The 20,550-nt window shown below is 40.0% G+C and overlaps 1 protein-coding gene across 10 annotated transcripts in view; it reads right to left on the bottom strand.

Moving 5' to 3' along the window:
- Positions 1 to 20,550, bottom strand: part of ABCB11 (ATP binding cassette subfamily B member 11) — a 167,942-nt gene that overhangs the window by 8,504 nt on the left and 138,888 nt on the right. For all 10 annotated transcript variants that reach the window (XM_066278682.1, XM_066278686.1, XM_066278683.1 and 7 more), the window contains 7 exons: positions 20,355 to 20,516; positions 14,112 to 14,315; positions 11,822 to 12,063; positions 9,016 to 9,172; positions 7,125 to 7,322; positions 4,170 to 4,376; positions 806 to 952 (listed from right to left, as the gene is read on the bottom strand). In XM_066278682.1, coding sequence (XP_066134779.1) covers positions 806 to 952; positions 4,170 to 4,376; positions 7,125 to 7,322; positions 9,016 to 9,172; positions 11,822 to 12,063; positions 14,112 to 14,315; positions 20,355 to 20,516 — 1,317 coding nt within the window. The remainder of the gene's footprint in view (positions 1 to 805; positions 953 to 4,169; positions 4,377 to 7,124; positions 7,323 to 9,015; positions 9,173 to 11,821; positions 12,064 to 14,111; positions 14,316 to 20,354; positions 20,517 to 20,550) is intronic.

The following is a 20,550-nucleotide window of genomic DNA, read 5'->3' as shown; positions in this document are numbered from 1 at the left end:
TGGAAAGTTGACGCAAAGGTGCATGCTTGTTCCCCAGCCCACCACTGCAAGAGTCCTGTTTAATACCACCCGAGTAACATTTCTACAGCCGAAGGTTAAACCCAAAGGCTTGATGTAAAATAAATATTTGCTAAACATAGTACATCAATGGTTTGAATTGTAGTCCACAGCCTGAGAAATTTCAGTGAAGCAAGAATGAACCAGAGTAGGAGGTCATTATGTAATTTCAAAATACCGGATGGTCTCGTTTGCTAAAATGAAACTAAGGAAACAAGGTAAGGTGGCAGTCACTGATCATTCCTGAGCTTTTTCTTCCTTGAGGACATGTTAGCTGTCTCTGGTATGGAAACTTGGTTTTTAAGGAGTTTATAAATGGTACACTTCATAATTGGTTTTACTCAATTGCATTTCCTTTCATGCAAACTGCACATTAGATACTTCCTCTGGCTTTGTGTTGTATGCTGCCCACCTGCTCCAACTTGACTTTAGATCTGTAAAAACTGAAATGCCCAACAGATGACCTGGATTATTTTACTTTAATAAAGCTAATTATTTTCCCTTGACAAATCATTCTTCCTAGGGAATCATCAAAACATTTTTTAAAGTTAAGATTTTTTTTTTTTTACTCGAAGCAATCCTATTGTAAATCATTTTCTCTAGATCATTGTCCTTTGGCTCCGCAGAATTGGCAATTTCTACTGGTAATGAATCAGAAAATTGAAAATAGTGCCATTTTAGAAGGACAAATAGTACAGAAAAAGACTCATTTATAATGATCTAAGACTTTAGAAAAATCAATATGTACCTTTTCACTTTCTGTGTCTAAGGCAGAAGTTGCTTCATCTAGTAGCAAGATTTTAGGATCTCGTATGATGGCCCGAGCAATAGCAATGCGTTGTTTCTCTCCTCGAGAGAGTTGAGACCCCTGGGACCCGACATTAGTTTCATATTTCTGGAAAAAATATAAGTTTGAAAATCAGTAAGTAGTACGATTGCTCCTATGCTGTATGGAGCCCACAACAATGAACCCTCGGAGAATTGAAACTGTCTCTTGTTTTTTGAATTGGGAATAGTGAATGAGTCCTTCTACGTATATAGGATGTCAAATCCATTTAGAAATCTAAAACAAACGTGAAGTTTGTGACCTTTCTGTTGAGAAACAAAGAAACTTTATACATACCCTTCTCTGCATTTCTTTTAATTTTGTATATTTTATTTCTTTCTCCCTATGTGTGAGATTCCTTTCTGATTAAAGATTCCCTAATTTTCAAATTCCTCTATAAAAGATCTTTTTGAAACAGAATAATCCTAGGAATGGAAGGGCCTTGTGAGAGCTCTTCTAGTTCCGATCCCAGTTGAGGAGGCATCATTCTGGAATTCTGCTGCTTACTAGCTCTATGATTATGAATGAAAAAGTTATTTAAATTTCTTTTTCTTTTCTTTTTTTTTTTTTGTATTTTTCTGAAGCTGGAAACAGGGAGAGACAGTCAGACAGACTCCCACATGCACCTGACTGGGATCCACCCAGCACGCCCACCATGGGCGAAGCTCTGCCCACCAGGGAGCGATGCTCTGCCCATCCTGGGCATCGCTCTGTTGCGACCAGAGCCACTCTAGCACCTGAGGCAGAGGCCACAGAGCCATCCCCAGCGCCTGGGCCATCTTTGCTCCAATGGAGCCTTAGCTGCGGGAGGGGAAGAGAGAGACAGAGAGGAAGGAGAGGGGGAGGGGTGGAGAAGCAGATGGGCGCTTCTCCTGTGTGCCCTGGCTGGGAATCGAACCCGGGACTTCTGCACGCCAGGCCGACACTCTACCACTGAGCCAACTGGCCAGGGCCAGTTATTTAAATTTCTTAAAGGTACAAACAGTTCTGAAAAAACGCAGATATTTACAAGTAATTCACATATTTGTTGTGAGTTTTAGATGAAATGATGAGGCAAAATTCTTAGCTAGATACCTGGCATAACTACATAAAAAATAGTTAACATTCCCAGAATATTACTATGCATCAGATATTATGCTAACTATTCTAGTCAAATTGTCATTTTATATTCAGAAAAATCATTTTCTCCCTATTTTACAGGTTACAAAATTTAAGCACATATAGGTAAGAAAATTGTATAAAGGCAAACAAACAGAAGCAGTGACAGTGAAATCTAAATCCACATGTGTCTAGCCTGACCAGGTGGTGGTGCAGTGGATAGAATGTCAGACTGGGACACAGAGGACCCAGGTTCGAAACTCCGAGGTCGCCAGCGAGCGCGGGCTTATCTGGCTTGAGCATGGGCTCACTGGCTTGAGGGTGGGATCATAGATATAACTCCATCATTGCTGGCTTGAGCCCAAAGGTCACTGGTTTGATCCCAAGGTCATTGGCTTGAGCAAAGGGTCACTGGCTCTGCTGTAGCCCCTCAGTCAAGGCACATATGAGAAAACAATCATTGAACAACTAAAGTGCCACAACGAAGAATTGATGCTTCTCATCTCTCTCCCTTCCTGTCTGTCTGTTCCTCTCTCTGTGTCTCTGTCACAAATAAATAAAAATAAATCCACATGTGTCTAGCTTGAGAGCTTTGGTCCCTCACTGCTACTCTACCCGCCTTCCATATAGGGGTCTGCCTCTACCCCCGCCCCCATGCCTCCTGAAAAAGGTTCAACCGAGTCAAGTGAGTTTCATAATAAGCTGCATTGTCCTACTATAACCACTGAGGAAAAGTGCTCAGCGAAAGGGATTACAGATTAGTCTATATGAGAAAGAGGCAATAAATTAACTCTAAGCCAGTGCCTTCCACAAAATGAGTAGGTGCTCAACAAAGATTTGTGAAACAAATCAATCTTCCAGTGGACACATAAACTTTGCTTTTCATTTACGGTACAGCAAATAGTAATTTCCACATTAGGCTACTCAAGTTAAAATGAGGCCAAAGCCTAAGACTTAGAATCTTTTGTGAAAAGAACAAAGTGTTCAGCACAAAACCCATAAAATTTATAAACATAATCACTTACAAAGAAAAGCAATTTCCCAGAGTATTTAAAAGAGAAGAGTGGGAAAAGTTAAACATTAATATTTGGCTTATAACATTCAGTTTCCATGTCTTTTTTTTTTAATTTTGTGGGTTTTATTTTTATTTTTATTTTTTTTTAATTTTTTTTATTTTTTGTATTTTTCTGAAGCTGGAAACGGGGAGAGACAGTCAGACAGACTCCCGCATGTGCCCAACCGGGATCCACCCGGCACACCCACCAGTGGCGACGCTCTGCCCACCAGGGGGCGATGTTCTGCCCCTCCGGGGCGTCGCTCTGCCGTGACCAGAGCCACTCTAGTGCCTGGGGCAGAGGACAAGGAGCCATCCCCAGCGCCCAGGCCATCTTTGCTCCAATGGAGCCTCGGCTGCGGGAGGGGAAGAGAGAGACAGAGAGGAAGGAGAGGGGGAGGGGTGGAGAAGCAAATGGGCGCTTCTCCTGTGTGCCCTGGCTGAGAATCGAACCTGGGACTTCTGCACGCCAGGCTGACGCTCTACCACTGAGCCAACCGGTCAGGGCCTCAGTTTCCATGTCTTAATTCTTTTTGTGATCAATCACCAAGAGAGACTCTTGGTAGATAGAAAAATTCAGTCAATATTGTGCTGAATTTTAACTTGGCTCTGGAAAAGTGCGATACACTAAGGCGGGTGCAACTTACCCCACCAGCTGCAGGATAAGCTACCAAATAATAAAGTTATGATAATGACAATAATGACAACAGCTCTCTTTGGGTAGCTATTATCTATATTCTTTCATTTTAATGTTATTTTTTGCATTTTTCAGATGACTGAGTCACAAGGTTACACAGCCAGTAAGTGGTAAAGCTTGGATTCAAATTAGTATATGCTTTAAATTTCAGGATTTTTTTTCACAGTGTTAAGCAAATGCTCAGTATGCTACTGCTTTGGATACAACTAATTCTATAGCATCCTTTGCACCTGATAATATAACACTTTTCAAAACTAAAGAGTATGTTGATGAAGGGCATTTATCTTACTTAAAAGACTGAGCTAAACCCCAAGCACTAAGAAATAAATTGTGTTGACTTGGACCTTTTCCTTGAGCCCAAATCATAATATTCTTTGGCTATTCTATCTCTCCTCATCATTGTCTCCCATGGAGAGTCACTCTGACTTGGTACTCACCTCTGGGAGAGACATGACAAAGTCATGCAGCTGAGCCTGCTTTGCGGCTTCTATGACTTTTTCCATGGGAATGTCTTTGGTGTTGTCCCCATACTTGATATTGTCCATTATGCTGCAGGCAAAGAGCACCGGCTCCTGGGAAACGATTCCAATGTTCGAGCGGAGAAACTGGACATTTACCTTCTTGCTGTCATGCCCGTCTATCATCTGCCAACAGGGGAGACAAGCAGGGCACCGAGTTTTAGAATTTCAACAGCAAGAAAAGTTTATATTCTAGAGTTAATGTTATGTAGGACATTTGCTTTGCTTAAGAGACAACAATCCAAGGACACATGGAAATGGATTACGTTGCTTTTGACCCCTGGAGGTGGTGTTGGTCAGAATGGTGTTAAAGTTGTGATCAGACCATGGTTTTGTTTCTTTGTTTCCCAAACTCTGGCTCTGTAGGTGATACGAATGAGAAAGTACATAGTTCTTTTTTCTTTAATTTCCCTTTATACTTTGGTGCAGGACATCCTCTACAAGTTTGAGGAACTGCTCCATTTTGAGACTCCATAGGTAATAAAATTGGACAGCATAAGAATCACACCTCTCTCTGGAATCTCACTGACACCTGTCTCTGAATAACTGAGATGATGGGCTCAAGTCAGAAAGGAGTACATTTAATTACTTACTCAGTCAATAAACAAACACGTATCGACTTCCCCGCCACAAAGGCTCTATGTTAGGCAGTCTTTGGTCTGCTTTCAGAAGAAAACATAATCTTTTTTTTCTAGGAACTCACCCCCCTAGTTAAGCAGTTCAGTGTAGGAATTCACATATCTACCATTTGAACTGGTTTACTTAAAAGTCCTACAATAGTTAAGATGAAGTATGTCTAACATACTACTGTAAAACATTTGGTCCTATGATTTCAGAAAAACTACGTTAAATGGTGTGAACATATTATATCGTAGAAAATATCTCAACAATGGAAAAAGCAAACACTATTAGAAAAAACATAAGGCCTTCCTCAACAATTAGCTCTCTCTCACTTTCCTCCACTCATTTTCCATAGTACTTACAGTCTGTAAAGCATAATTTAATACTTAAATACGGGAGCTGCTTGCTAATTGTTGTACATGTGCCGGTATTGTAAACTCCTAGAAGACAGAGACATGCAGCATGCTCCTTAGAGGGTCCCTCCGGGTCTAATGTAGTGCTACGGGATGAACGCTATATACGTAATCATAGTATATACAAGTTGTTAATCATTTTCAATTTTTACAGTCAGTCTAGAATAAAAGCATGAAAATAATGAATGTTATAAACAGGATGTAAGCATTTTCTATTCTTGATCATATAAAAGTGTAGTCATTAGGACTTGACAGGTAAAAGGAGGAAGAGGTGAAAATAAAGTTAGAATTGCTAATATTCTCATCTTATTTTTTTAAGTTAATTTATTATTAGGGCGACACTAGTTAACACAATTATACAGGTTTCGGTTGTCCAATTCTTCAACACATCACTGTATTGTGTGTTCACCCCTCCCCCAGTCAAGTCTTCTTCCATCACCATATACCCCTCTATACCTTCCTCCTCTTCTCTCTCTCCGGCAAACAGCACACTGGTGCCCATGTCCAAAAGGTATTTTAAAAAACGGTTTTATTTATTCATTTTAAAGAGAGGAAGGAGATAGATAGGGAGAGAAGGGGGAAAGCAGGAAGCATCAACTCCCATATGTTGTGCCTTGACCAGGCAAGCCCAGGGTTTCAAACCAGCAACCTCAGCGTTCCAGGTTGACCCTTTATCCACTGTGTCACTGCAGGTCAGGTCATGTTTATAAGGTTTTCTTTGTCCTTTTTTGCTCTATTCCCCTACTTCCCTCTCTTCCCCCCACAGCTGTCAGCCAACTCTCTATGTATGAGTCTGTCTCTATTCTGCTTGTTAGTTCATCTTGTTTATTAGATTCCACATATGAGTGAAATCATATGGGATTGTCTTATTCTTATCTTAAAAAGGCAGAATTCAAGAGATGTTATCTATAGGTAGTAAAAAGGAAACAGAAGTGTATTAGTTAAATTTTCAAATAGAGGAACGTTTATCTATCTATATTGGGAGGAAGTAGGTAAAAGGGGAAAGAGTGGTGAGGGTAAGCTAAATTTCTATCTCTTGAGAATAAGTCAGCAGATTCTAAATTTGGTAAATCATGAAACAGCAGCATAAGCATATTATTTAGAGGCACCGAGGTAATCACTGGGACATCTAAAAACATCAGAGGCTAAAGATTGTTGTCTCTGAGCAGAGAAATGGGGAGTGGTAGGAAGGTAGAATGAAAACTTGTTTTTTTATTATAAATCTTTATTTTATTTTGTACTCCTCTGAATATGTTATTTGGAAAGAAAAAAAGGAAAAGAGAAGTGAAGAGAAAAAAATTCTGTGGAAAATAAGCAACGAAGCAACCCACCAATTTTTCAATTTTTCTCATCAAAACTTTATGGCACATGACTACCATTTGAGGTTTTTATACTATTTAAATTTAAGCTTCTTCAACCAGGATTGCCCCTGATTTTTTCATACTAAATCCCCTTTCTTGCTCATTTATCACCGTGTCCTTTATCACCCCCACCTTTTCCGTTCCCAGTCATTAGTCTCCTGATTAGTCTGTACTTTCTGCTCCATTTACGGGCAAGTGAATGCTTCTGTTAAATACACTCATCTCCAGCTCTGCAGTGTGCCCAGTTTTCTTTGCCTAACTGGTCAGAAGGCCATCTGGAACTGGGAAGAATATGATATTAGAAATTGTGAGGTGGAATCAGGTCAACCAGCAAATGACTGGTACTGGAAACTATGTATAGGAGAGAGCGTCTAAGGTAAGCTCTTTAGAGCCAGTTTGGTAAGGCATAATCTTGAAGACCACCGTCAGGGGTTGGAAATACTGAAAGTGAAATTCTATAAAGCATTTGCATTGCTTACCACCTTCCCTTGGTTGGGATCATAGAAACGTTCCAACAGCTGAATACTGGTGCTTTTGCCACATCCACTGCTTCCAACAAATGCCAGGGTTTGCCCTGGACTAACCGACACTGAGAGACCGTTCAGAACTTGTACATCAGGTCGAGAAGGATATGTAAATTTGCAGTCTATGAAGTCAATCTGCCCCTGAAAGTTGTCCTGTGGATGAAAAGATTGTAAAAATATATACTCCTACTAGAATCTAGAATATTGAAATTGCACCCAAAACTGAGTTTTAAATCCCTGCTTAAGATACCTTCTATACCATTCTGCCGAAGAACAAAGTATAAGGACAACAACGTAAAGAAATGGCATTCTATTCTCTATTCTAACAGGTGTAGAATAAAGGGAAGCTTGAGCAATTAAATTAAAAGTATCTGAGCTCTTATTACCATTCTAACCTAAGGGGATTTCTTTGTCATTCATTACTTGACATTCTGGAAAAATGTCAAATGGAAGACACTAGCTATAGTATATGATTACATCACAGAAGCCAGGAGCTGTCCAAACCCTTATAGCTCTGTTCCCCTAAAGATTTAAAGTAATAGCATTACACTTGAAATGACTTAGAAAGAAAGTTAGTTAAGCCTTGTACTGCAAGGGTGAATACCTTCAGCTATACTATCTGAATTATGAATTCTAGGAATGGGTAGATTTTTTTTTTTTTTAAAGCTGGAAAGGGGGAGAGACAGTCAGACAGACTCCCGCATGCGCCCGACCGGGATCCACCCGGCACGCCCACCAGGGGCAACGCTCTGCCCACCAGGGGGCGATGCTCTGCCCCTCTGGGGTGTCGCTCTGCCATGACCAGAGCCACTCTAGCGCCTGGGGCAGAGGCCAAGGAGCCATCCCCAGCGCCCAGGCCATCTTTGCTCCAATGGAGCCTTGGCTGCGGGAGGGGAAGAGAGAGACAGAGAGGAAGGAGGGGGGGGGGGTGGAGAAGCAAATGGGCACTTCTCCTATGTGCCCTGGCCGAGAATCGAACCTGGGTCCCGCACACGCCAGGCCGGCGCTCTACCGCTGAGCCAACCGGCCAGGGCGAAATGGGTGGATATTTAACAGAGACTTTACTTTTATTGAGCTAAAGGAGAAACAATTTAAAAAGATTTTTGAATTTAGTTTAGCTTTTCTAGGGTTTAGATTGTTTTTTATCTTCTTCTGAACATATGAGGATATTAGAAAATAAGCAAGGGAAATTAAAAAAACACTTGTGGAGACTGCCAATTAGAAAAAAAGATATTTTGTTAAGATCAAATTAATTTCCTGACAGTCTTTATGAATGAGCTAAACCTGAACCCAAATAAACCTGAATTACATCAATATAGGACAGGAAAAACTGGTTTTTCTACATTCCATACCTGAATGTCAGTAGAAAATGTGTTGTTTGGGTGGCTTCATTATTCTGAACTGTGTTTTATAAAACAAAGAATTTAGCATTCACTGAATGTTGTTCCCTTTTTCAAATGCCTGCTTTATGAATAATTTTTAATGCTAATTTACTTCATTTCTTTGCATTTCTCAATGTGTTTATTCTGAGTGCATGTAAATGAATTATAATTATTTTTATTTATTTATTTATTATTTTTAGAGGGGGAGAGAGAGAAAAGGGGGGGGGGAGGAGCAGGAAGCTTCAACTCTCATATGTGCCTTGACTGGGCAAGCTCAGGGTTTTGAACCGGCAACCTCAGCATTCCAGGTTGACGCTTTATCCACTGCGCCACCACAGGTCAAGCACTGCAGGAATTTAGAGGCTAAGTGGTAGTGTTCTATGATCAGCCCTAGTGGCTGTTCCACACACACACAGAAGCACAACCCTCCCCTACTGCCTTCATACTTCCACGTCAGGACTTACCCATTTTTCGCCTGCACCACTATATACATTGATTGGGGGTCGTCGGTCCAGCAGTTGAAAAAACCGTGCAGCTGATATTTTAGCTTTGGCATAACTCGGGGTGTAAGAGTAGGCTCTTCCAAGAGCTGTTGCACTCAGTACAACTGAGGAGATCACCCTGCAATTGGACAAACACTATGTAGAGAAGGGTGTGGTGTGGTTGATGTGGTGGCCTAAGAGGCAGAAGCTCAGGGCCAGCCAAGAACTGAGCAGCCTTGGGCAGGCCACGTTAGATTTGCCTGGGAAGGTGGAGTTAAAGAGATTAGCAGTTTTCAAATTGTGTTCTATCAAAAAGGGTGTGGGGAGGATTAACTAAGGGAAGCTCAGACTTCCAAATCCTGCTTCAACTGCAGTAGCCTTTTTAAAAAAAATTGTAAAAAGACTTCTTAAAAAAAAAGAGGGCATGAAAAATCACTAGATTAGGTTGATTTTTACAATGCTAATGTTTTTCTTTTGCCTGAGAGAGAGAGAGAGAGAGAGAGAGAGAAGAAGGGAAGAGAGGGAGAGAGATGAGAAGCATCAATTTATAGTTGCAGCACTTTAGTTGTTCATTGATTGTTTCTTATATGTGCCTTGATAGGGGGACTCCAGCTGAGCCAGTGACCCCTTGCTCAATCCAGAGACCTTGGGCTTCAAGCCAGCAACTTCCAGGCTCAAGCGAACAACCATGGGATCATGTCAATGATCCCACGCTCAAGCTGGTGACCTGAGCTCAAGCTGGCAACCTTGGGGTTTCAAACCTGAGATCTCAGCATCCCAGGTTGATGCTTTATCCACTGCACCACCACCACTCAGACTATAATGCTAACATTTTTTCTGTCTACCAGAAGTATATATGTAAAAGAGAATGGTGATAAAAACATCAATCTGTACAAAGCAAGTATGTAATTCATGCTTCAGACAGCATAAGAAAGATATAATTGCCTATATCCTTCACTTGGCCCAGCCTCTAACTATATTCAACATGAGCTTAATTAGTGAGTAAATGAATCAATGAATCAATGGAGGATAAACATGGTGAGAGATACCCTATGATGTGAAGAGCACCCTGGAAGTTGCCCTTCTGCACTGCCAAGCGGAGGGCCTGCCTTGTAGTGCTAGGGGGCAGTGTCTGTGTGTTCTATTGCCCAGTTCATAAGCAGAAACTGCTTTAGGCCAGACTTGCAAAGCCAAACATCACCAGGAGCCCTGCCCAAAGCTTAAAGCAATGAAAAGCAACCACAATAAAATGAGAAATAGTGGAAGGTGACCTTTCAGTTTTTAAAGAGAAGTCAGAAATTAGGAGCCTTCTATAGTCTATGAATTCTTACATGTTGGCAAATAATTCTTCAAAACTCTTACATAAACTAAACAAGTCAACTGTTTCTGATTTTGGATTTAAGTTAGTAGTTTTAAATGTGCAAAAATTTAGAAAAGAGACTTTCCTGGTTGGGATCAGAGTAACTGGGCAGGAGAATAAAATTCTTCTATATTGAATATCAAAGGCAAGAAGAAAGAACTTACATCTTGAAAATAACCCAAAAGAACAGATTTCTATTGGGACCCCCTTTCCTCATGCCCTCCACGGTGTTCTCCAGTCATTTCCCTCCGCCCCTCTAATGCACATCAGCCACCACACCTCACCCATGTATATACGAGCCCCTTGGTGCCCTTAGGCTCTCGCACCTGGAAACGTGAGAAACTGGACTCAAAGCTAATCTTATTAGAAAAGTAGTCTCCAGTAAGAAAGAAACAGAATTCCCCTGAACTGCCCTTTCTGTCTCCACCTAGAAGTCAGCTGGAAACGTGACCTTTCTGTAAGAAGTAGAGTTCAAATAAGGTAGTTCTCTGTTTCCTCCTCTTCAAGGCATTAGCCGGTATGGTAGATGATGAAAACAGTTCATCCTTCCAATTACTCTGTGCACTCTCCTTTGCAATATGACTTCTTCTACTCCTCTGTGATATTGTGATTTATAATAAGAAGCATATTGTGCTTTGCCCAGTTTCTGACACAGAACACCTAAACCCTGGGAATTTCTTATATCTGGAGAACAATCAAGGTATATTTTGCTATGTTAACGCAGCAGCTTTTGGAAAGTCCCTAGGAAACCTAAGGATGGGGTTGGATGCCAGGGGAAGCAACCATTTCATTAAGGGGTGGAACTTTTAGTCTCTTTTCCCACATTTCACCTTCAGGTCTGAGGGATCTGATGGCGGTGGGGTGGGCAGTCTGGTAGAACTGTGTCCTTAACCTCTGGGCTCTGACGCTGCCTCCGGGCATGTGGTGTCAGAATGAAGTTGAATGGTAGGACACCCATCGGTCTCAGAAGTGTTGTGAGTGTGATAGCAGTGTGAGAATAAAGGAGAAACATATCAGATCCTCTCATCAAAAGGTAGATTCTAGTTCTCTATTCTTTTAATCTGGGTATGATTTTCTTTGGCTGAAGAGACATTAGAAAGTATAATGCGTGCACAGACTTGAAACGTGGCTGCACAGTTGGGCTACTTTCTCTTGTTGCGCTTGGAACTCTGAGACCATAATGTGGAGAAAGCAAACTCCCCTACAATGCAGCCCTGTGGAGACAGAAGCCCACTCAGAAGCCTGATTGAGTTGGCCCAGGCCAGAAGAACCACCCTCAGAATCCACGGAATCTTGAGAAATAATAAACCTTAGCTGTTTAAGACACCAAGTTTAAGATGGCGTGTTAGGCAGCAAAAGCTAACTTATAGAACCAGGCCATTCTTCTCGGCATGTTGATCTTTTATGACCTTGGCCTACAGTCCTCACCTGAACACATAGCTGAAATGTAGCCCCTCACTGTGGATTAAGTAACCTCCATATCTGTAGGAAGCAGAATTAGCAATGAACACAATGCACTGGGAAAAACCAAAGCAGAATCCATAAACATTTGCTTTTCGAATGGCTGTCTTGAATGGCTTCACGAGCTCCCTCTCAAATGCTTCAATAAACTGCTTCTCCTTTCCAATTCCAGCAACAGTGCGGATGTTACTGAGGGCTTCGCTTGTGATCTGAAGAATGGAAAAGAGTCTTAGGAATAAAAGGCAGAAATAACTACTTTTGTGACATGTCAGTTGCTACATGGATTAGATCTAGTGCAAATGGCATAATGGGATACAAATGAGAGTCAAAGGCATCCTCTGGGAACACGAGGACGTTGCTGGAGATCAACTCAACTGGACCGGGAGACATTCTGTCGGTTAAATTCAGGTACTACTTTATACTAGCATGGTTTTGTTGCCTTCCCTTGCTGTGGAAAGGAGGGAGAGGAGCGATGCATGTGGTTACCTTTGAAAGCTTTTTAGCATCTTCATTTAAAATGGTACTTCATTTAAAATGTTTAAAATGGTATTGTTAGATGTCTTCTGAGACAAGAGGTTATTTAATACTATAAATTTAAAATATCAGTTTCTATCTTATTTAAAATTAATCTGACCAAATATTATTTGAGATAAATTAAAATTAAATATAAAGTTTACTTTTTAGTCTATAATATGACTTTGTTTCAATCTGTACTGTAGGGTAAATAATCATTACTTCTGTATTAGGGTGCTGTCTTAAAAATAACACAAAGGTGGGCTACTTTCAACCACTGGCATACAACGTCCTTTTGGCTTCTGCCTGCTCGGGCAGTGTTCACATTCTCTTAAAAGAGACAAAACCTAGATTATAATAAATTTGTTAAAAGAGTGAGGGTGTGGGCCCTGGCTGGTTTGCTCAGTGGTAGAGTGTTTGCCCATCGTGTGGATGTCTCGGGTTTGATTCCCAGTCAGGGCAAACAGGAGAAGCACCCATCTGCTTCTCCATCTCTCCCCCTCTCACTTCTCTTTCTCTATGTCTCTCTTCCCCTTCCGTTCCTGCAGCCATGGCTTGACTAGAGTGAGTTGACACCGGGCACTGAGGATGGCTCCATGGCCTTTACCTCAGACACTAAAAAAATAGCTCCGGTTGCAATGGAGCAAGGGCCCCAGATGGGCAGAGCATCACCCCCTAGTGGGCTTGCCAAGTGGATCCCAGTCCCAGCACATGTGAAGTTTGTTTCTGCTTCCCCTACCCTCACTAAAAAAAAGAAAAAGAAAACCTGACCAGGCGGTGGCGCAGTGGATAAAGCATCGGACTGGGATACGGAAGGACCTAGGTTCGATACCCCGAGGTTACCAGCTTGAGCGTGGGCTCATCTGGTTTGAGCAAAAAGCTCACCAGCTTGGACCCAAGGTTGTTGGCTCAAGCAAGGGGTTACTCAGTCTGCTGAAGGCCCGTGGTCAAGGCACATATGAGAAAGCAATCAATGAACAACTAAGGTGTCACAAAGAAAAACTAATGATTGATGCTTCTCATCTCTCTCCGTTCCTGTCTGTCTGTCCCTATCTATCCCTCTCTCTGACTCTGTCTCTGTAAAAAAAAAAAAAAAAAAAGAAAGAAAAAGAGTGAGGGTGTGTGTATATGTATGTGCATGGTTTCTTATACCTGATAAGTGTCCATGCCACCATTCCCTCATTTACCCCAATAACCAGATATTAATTAGAGCATACTTTTTAAAATTCCATAACTAAAACATAAGTGTATATGTGATCTAAACTGTACCTCATGGTTCTATTTCGAAAAGACATCGGCACAAGTCTAACAGACACTAAAGTATAAAAATTAAAAGTATGTGCTATTAAAAAGATGATAATTGCTCTCTGTGGATCCCATGACTTGGGGAAGTCATTAAGTTGAAAAAAAAAACTTAACAGACAGAAATCTATCTTCTCTTGCAAATGAGAATATACCAAATTGGGATGTGGAAAAAATAAGCATTTGAGAGAAAATTGAACATGTGACCAAATTGAACACGCCCTACTATTCGTCTGCAACTACTCAAACTCTGTATCAGAACATTATTGTCACAGCCCTTGGGCAGAGGCACATATGAAAAGGGCAAGCGAGAGGTTGTTCATCGTGAAAGTTTGTAGGCTAACCACTTCCTGATTTCTTAGTACTACACACTCACTCTTCACAGTTTGCATGACAAGCCACTCAGCCGTAAACAGTCTGAAAACTGGGTCTGTAAGGTTACCTGTCCTGCGATCTCCAGAGCCTGCTTGTCTTGAGTGGCAAATCCTGTCAACATTCTGGTCTGTACGGCCCCCGATAAAGCCAAGAAAGGGAGGAAACACATTATGACCAGGCTGAGCTTCCAGCTAAAGAGGAAGGCAATGATCATGGCCACAGTGATGTTAGTGAGGGAATTGACCATCATCCCGATTTGAGAGCCGGCAGCCTGCAAACCAAAAGCAATCAAGCAACTTCAGATGTACTGGCTCTTTTACCAAATACCATTATGTGAAAAAGGCTACTTTATACCAAAAAGATAGTTTTAAAAAAATTATTATAATAAAATATATATAGCACAATTTTTATTAGGTTAGCCATTGATAAGTGCACAATTCAATGGCATTAAATATATTCACGGTGTTGTGTAACTATCATCACCATCTATACTCCGAACCTTTTCATCATCCCCAACAAAAACTCTGTACCCGTTAAATAATAACCCCCGTTCCGCCCTCTCCCAAGCCTCTGATCACCTCTATTCTATTTTCTGTCTTTATGAATTTGCCTTTTCTAGGTACCACATATAAGCGACTCATACAATATCTTTCTGTGTGTAACTTATTTTACTAAGCACAGTGCTTTTGAGGTCTATTTGTTTTGCAGCGTGTATCAGACTTTCATTTCTTTTCCCCACCATTTTTTTTTAAAAGTTAACTTTTTCACTATATTGATTGCATCTAAAGATGAAGAGTGATAGGATGAAGGTTAATAATTCACATTAGCATCAGATTTTGAAAAATGGCACTAGTGGAAAATATGGCTCTGTGTACTGTGCATTACTTTACTGGAGAAGACAAAGAAGTGAGGATAATTTAAAAAGTTTTTTTTTTTTAATTTACTGATTTTAGACAGAGAGAAGAAGGAGGGGGAGAGATCAGGTTGTTGTTACACTTATTTATGCATTAATTTGTTGATTCTTGCATGTGCCCTGACCAGGTATTGAACTCACAACCATGCATATTGGGACAGCTCTCTAACCAACTGAGCTGTCAGGCGAGGGAAGAATTTCATTTCTTTTTTGAAATTGAAGTAGAGTCAACATACAATACTATATTAGTTTTAGGTATACAACATAGTGATTTAACATTTAAATATTTTAAGAAATAATCACCATAATAAGTATAGTAACCATTTGTCACCATACAGTTGTTATTACAATATTATTGATTATATTCCCTATGCTGCACATTACATCCCTGTGACTTACTTATTTTATAACTGGAAGTCTGTCCTCTTGATTCCCTTCACCTATTTCACCCCCACCTCCTTCCCTGTGGCAACCAGCAGTTTGTTTTCCGTATTTGCGAGTCTGTTTATGTTTAGTTTTGTTTGTTCATTTGTTTTGTCTTTAGATTTCACATATAAGTGAAACTATACAGTATTTGTCTTTCTCTGTCTGACTTATTTCATTTGGCATAATACTCTCCAGGTCCATCCATGTTGTTGCAAATGGCAGCATTTCATTCTTTTTTATGGCCGAGTAGTATTCCATTGTATATATGTATTAATTACATCTTCTTTTTCTGTCAATGGACACTTAGGTTGCTTTCATATCTTGGGTATTGTAAATAATGCTGCAATGAAGGGTACATAGAGCTTTTCAAATTAGTGTTTTAATTTCCTTCGGCTAAATATCCAGAAGTGGAATTGCTGGATCATTTTTATTTTATTTTTTTTATTATTTTTATTTATTTATTTATTTTTTAGCAAAAGAGAGTAAGGGAGAGACAAGAAGGGAGAGAGATGAGAAACATCAACTCATAGTTGCTTCATTGATTGTTTCTCATACGTGCCTTGACCAGGGGACTCAAGCTGAGCCAATGCCCCCTTGCTCAAGCCAGTGATTTTTTGGGCTCAAGCCAGTGACCATGGGATCAAGCTTGCAATCCCGTGCTCAGGCTGGTGAGCCTGTGCTCAAGCCAGTGACCTCAGGGTTCGAACTTGGGACCTCAGTGTCTCAGGTCAATGCTTTACACACTGTGCTACCACTGGTCAGGCTGGATCATTCCTTTTAAAGCCAAATAATATTTCGTTGTATGTATAGACCATATTTTGTTTATCTATTTATCTGTTGATAAACACTTGGCTGTTTTTACCTTTTGGCTGTAACAAATAATTCTGCAATGGACATTGGTGCACAAATACTTGTTTGAGTTTCTGTTTTCAATTCTTTTGGATATCTACCTACAAGTGAAATTACTGGGTCATATGGTAGTCCTATGTTTAAGAAGGTAGGGTCTTTTAAATAATGGGCTGTCCTATGCATTTGAAGCCTGAATTAATAAAAGCCCATTTTATTCACAGCTTCTTGGGCACTCATCTATTGACTGATCTCATTTCATGGGTGTCAGAAAGAGAGAGTAGTCAATGTGAGGTTAATTCAGCCCTAAGCATGAGCTGCATGTCTATCAAGCATCTGTGCATTTGGCTTTCTTGAAAATATCCAGGCATTGGGCCTGGATAATATTACATATTATTCAGTGAAAATTGACATTTCCTCTATAATTATAGTTTTGAAATTCATATAAGACTTATGATACCACATTGATTCTCACTGAAATTAGCGTGGTCATTGGTACAAAGTTACATGTTGACTTAATATACAGCTGTTTAGTCAACAAAGACAAAATGGATTCAGTCTCAATATAGGTAGAGATTGGACCACTGTGGTAATCATTATTTATACTAATCAAAAATATTCAATAGTTCCAAGTCTTCATCTCACTTGCAGCTATGCAAATATGGCCAAAAGTTGGTGCCTTCTGTGTAGGAAACACGTGGGTGGGTACAATTACAGGACTGCTTATCAAAATTGTAGAGACTTTAGCATTATTTAAGACAAAAAAATGAAAAACAACCAAAAGTAAGTAATTAGGTAACCATAGTTGCTAAGGCAATGTTATTCACGAGTAATCTGCATCTTCATCCTGTATTAAAGACTAAAATAGAATACAAACCCTGCAGTACAAAGAATTCCCATGTGTTGGTACTAACCTCCTTGAAGACAAGAGTAAAATCTAAATTAAGAATTTCTTATTTGTATACTTATATCTGTAACATCATTATCCACATTAGTCAAAAGGTAGAAGTAACTCAAGTGCCCATCTAAGGATTAACAGACAAAGTTTGGTTCATACATATAAGGTGTATTATTCACCCTTAAAAAAATAAATGAGCCTGACCGGGCGGTGGCACAGTGGATAGAGCGTCGGACCGGGATGCGGAAGACCCAGGTTCGAGACCCCGAGGTCACCAGCTTGAGCGCGGGCTCATCTGGTTTGAGCAAAAAAGCCCACCAGTGTGAACCCAAGGTCGCTGGCTCCAGCAAGGGGTTACTCAGTTTGCTGAAGGCCCACGGTCAAGGCACATATGAGAAAGCAATCAATGAACAACTAAGGTGTTGCAACGCGCAATGAAAAACTAATGATTGATGCTTCTCATCTCTCTCCGTTCCTGTCTGTCTGTCCCTGTCTATCCCTCTCTCTGACTCACTCTCTGTCTCTGTAAAAAAAAAAAAAAAAAAAAAAAAAAAAAAGAAATTCTGACACATTCCACGATATGGACAAACCTTGAAGAGATTATACTGAAACAGGCCAGTCGCAAAAGGACAAATTTTGTATGATTCCACTTAGATGTTTGCCTGACCTGTGGTGGCGCAGTGGGATAAAGCATCGACCTGGAACACTGAGGTTGCTGGTTCGAAACCTTGCGCTTGCCTGGTCAAGGCACATATGGGAGTTGATGCTTCCTAGTCCTCCCCTTTCTCTCTCTCTCTCTCTCCCCCCCCTAAAAATCATTCAATCAATCAATCAATAAAACCTTAAAAAATAAAATGGTAAATTTTATGTTGTGTATATGTTAGCACAATTTTTAAAATAAGAACTTCCAGTTGGAAAGGACTATCAGGCATTACAAAGTATGTGAAAAACAGCTGTGAAGTTTTTCTTTGGCATATTATTTTGTTTCCTTTCATATTTTATTCAACTGATACTTTAAAAAATTAAGAAAGTAATACAGTCTAAGACATATATACGTGTGTGTGTCATGGCACAATGGGGTGCTACAAGAATTTTTAAAACTTTTAATACTTGACTATTTAGTTAGGGGCATTGAACTCTTTTTCCTTAGATTATTTAAAAAAAAAAAAAGTTGACAACAGTCCAAATAAAAATAGCCCTCCAGTGTGAATGCCCTGTCTTGAACCATAAATATATAGGTCATGTAATAAAGTTACATCTTATTGGTCACATCACATAACAAGGTTGTATCTGATTGGTTAATTCTTTTTTTTTTTTTTTCTTCCATTTTTCTGAAGCTGGAAACAGGGAGAGACAGTCAGACAGACTCCCGCATGCGCCCGACCGGGATCCACCCGGCACGCCCACCAGGGGGCCATGCTCTGCCCACCAGGGGGCGATGCTCTGCCCATCCTGGGCGTCGCCATGTTACGACCAGAGCCACTCTAGCGCCTGAAGCAGAGGCCACAGAGCCATCCCCAGCGCCCGGGCTATCTTTGCTCCAATGGAGCCTTGGCTGCGGGAGGGGAAGAGAGAGACAGAGAGGAAAGCGTGGCGGAGGGGTGGAGAAGCAAATGGGCGCTTCTCCTGTGTGCCCTGGCCGGAAATCGAACCCGGGTCCTCCGCACGCTAGGCCGACGCTCTACCGCTGAGCCAACCGGCCAGGGCCTGATTGGTTAATTCTTGATACCAGAAATCTTAATATACAAGTACAGGTACCTGGTTTTTAAAAAAGTCACTTGGAGCAAAAAGGGTAGGTAATTATCAATTTTTTTTTTTGTAAATCAATCAAAATTATACCTATTTTCTTGTCAGGTGGGCAAATATATATATATATATATGCCACATAATATTAGTAATTAATTTATTTGTGCCATGAGATGAAAAAAGTTGAAAATCACTGCTATATATGATATATATATTCAATATTTATTTGTTTTTACAAAAAAGGGATCATACTCAACATATTTCTTTGTAGCTTGATTTTTTCCACTTTGTATAATTATCTCTCCAGACAATTACATATGGCATTTTGAAAGATAGCTGCCTAATATTCTTTAGTATGACTGTATTGTGATTCATTCAACTATTTTCCTATTGGCAGATATTCAGATAGTTTGCAGGGATTTTATTAATTCTTTGGTCAATATAAAAATATTCTTGAATGCATATTGTCACACAATAGGGAAGAATTTACTACACATAAATTTTGGTCAGAGGGTTTAACGTCATTATTCTCTAAAAAATGTTGAAAGAATTCATACTGTGATCAATATTATATAAGTCAGTTTCTCCTTGTCCTCACAAATACAAGAAATTATCATTCATAATGGTTTTTACTGAGTTGAAAGGTGCAAAATGGTATTTCATTGTTTTATTAGTGTTGTTTTATTCATGAAATGAAACAGATCTTCAAATGTTAATTATCCTCTTAACATTTCTTTTTTTGGGGGAAGGGGTAAAAATTGCCTGTCCATATATTTATTTTTAACCTTTTCTTATTAGTTCATTTTTATTTTCTTATCAATTTTAGAAATACACATATTAGAGTTATTAGGTATAATAATCTTTATTAATAATATTTTCTAGTTTATGATTTGTTTATATGAGAATTTTAAATTTTTATGCAGCCCACTAAGTCTACTTTATGGTTTCCTCTTTAGCTTCAGACACTTTCCTCTACTCCCTCTATTATTATTGTTACTCAACAATGTTTCAATGTTCTAATAATAAAATGAAACAAAAGAATAAAACAATTAGTACAAATATCAAAAAAGAAGAGATAAAATTATTTTTTTGTACATAATTTGATTATATACCTAGAAAACCCAAGAGAGAGCTTCTACCCTCTGGGGATGTAATAAGTCCTGTGGAATCTGAGCCACAGAGCCTAAAAATGTTCTGAGAAAAATGTCTCAGCAAAGTCCTTCTCAATTGCTAGGCTCAGGGGAAATCCAAAACCCTGACATATTTTGACTCATGCTATAATACTGATTCTAGGCACTGCCTAGGAGACACTGTGCTTTTTAGCTGCTGTTTTCAGCAATGGAAATGGGGAGAAAGGTGGCTCTGGGGTATCCCAATCCTGCTATTTCATAGGAAATCCATAGGTGATTGTCCGAAGGCTCAAAAGAAAGAAGGTCTATTCCAGTTACTCCCGCCCAAGTCACCATCTCCCCGTAGCTTACCCCCTGCACTTGGGAAGCATCTGTAGCAAGTCTTGTTGTCAGTGCTCCAGGGCTATTTCTGAGGTCATCAAACCAGCCAATGTCTTGCCCTAATATTGCTCTGAAACCAAATTTACGTAGCCTTTTTGTGAGGAGTTCTCCAGATTTAGCAAAAGCATATCCCTAAAATATGAAAGAGCCTTTAATGATATGTTAA

Source organism: Saccopteryx bilineata, chromosome 5 (assembly GCF_036850765.1).
Source record: "Saccopteryx bilineata isolate mSacBil1 chromosome 5, mSacBil1_pri_phased_curated, whole genome shotgun sequence".
NCBI lineage: Eukaryota > Metazoa > Chordata > Mammalia > Chiroptera > Emballonuridae > Saccopteryx > Saccopteryx bilineata.
This window is presented reverse-complemented; position numbering and strand designations above follow the sequence as displayed.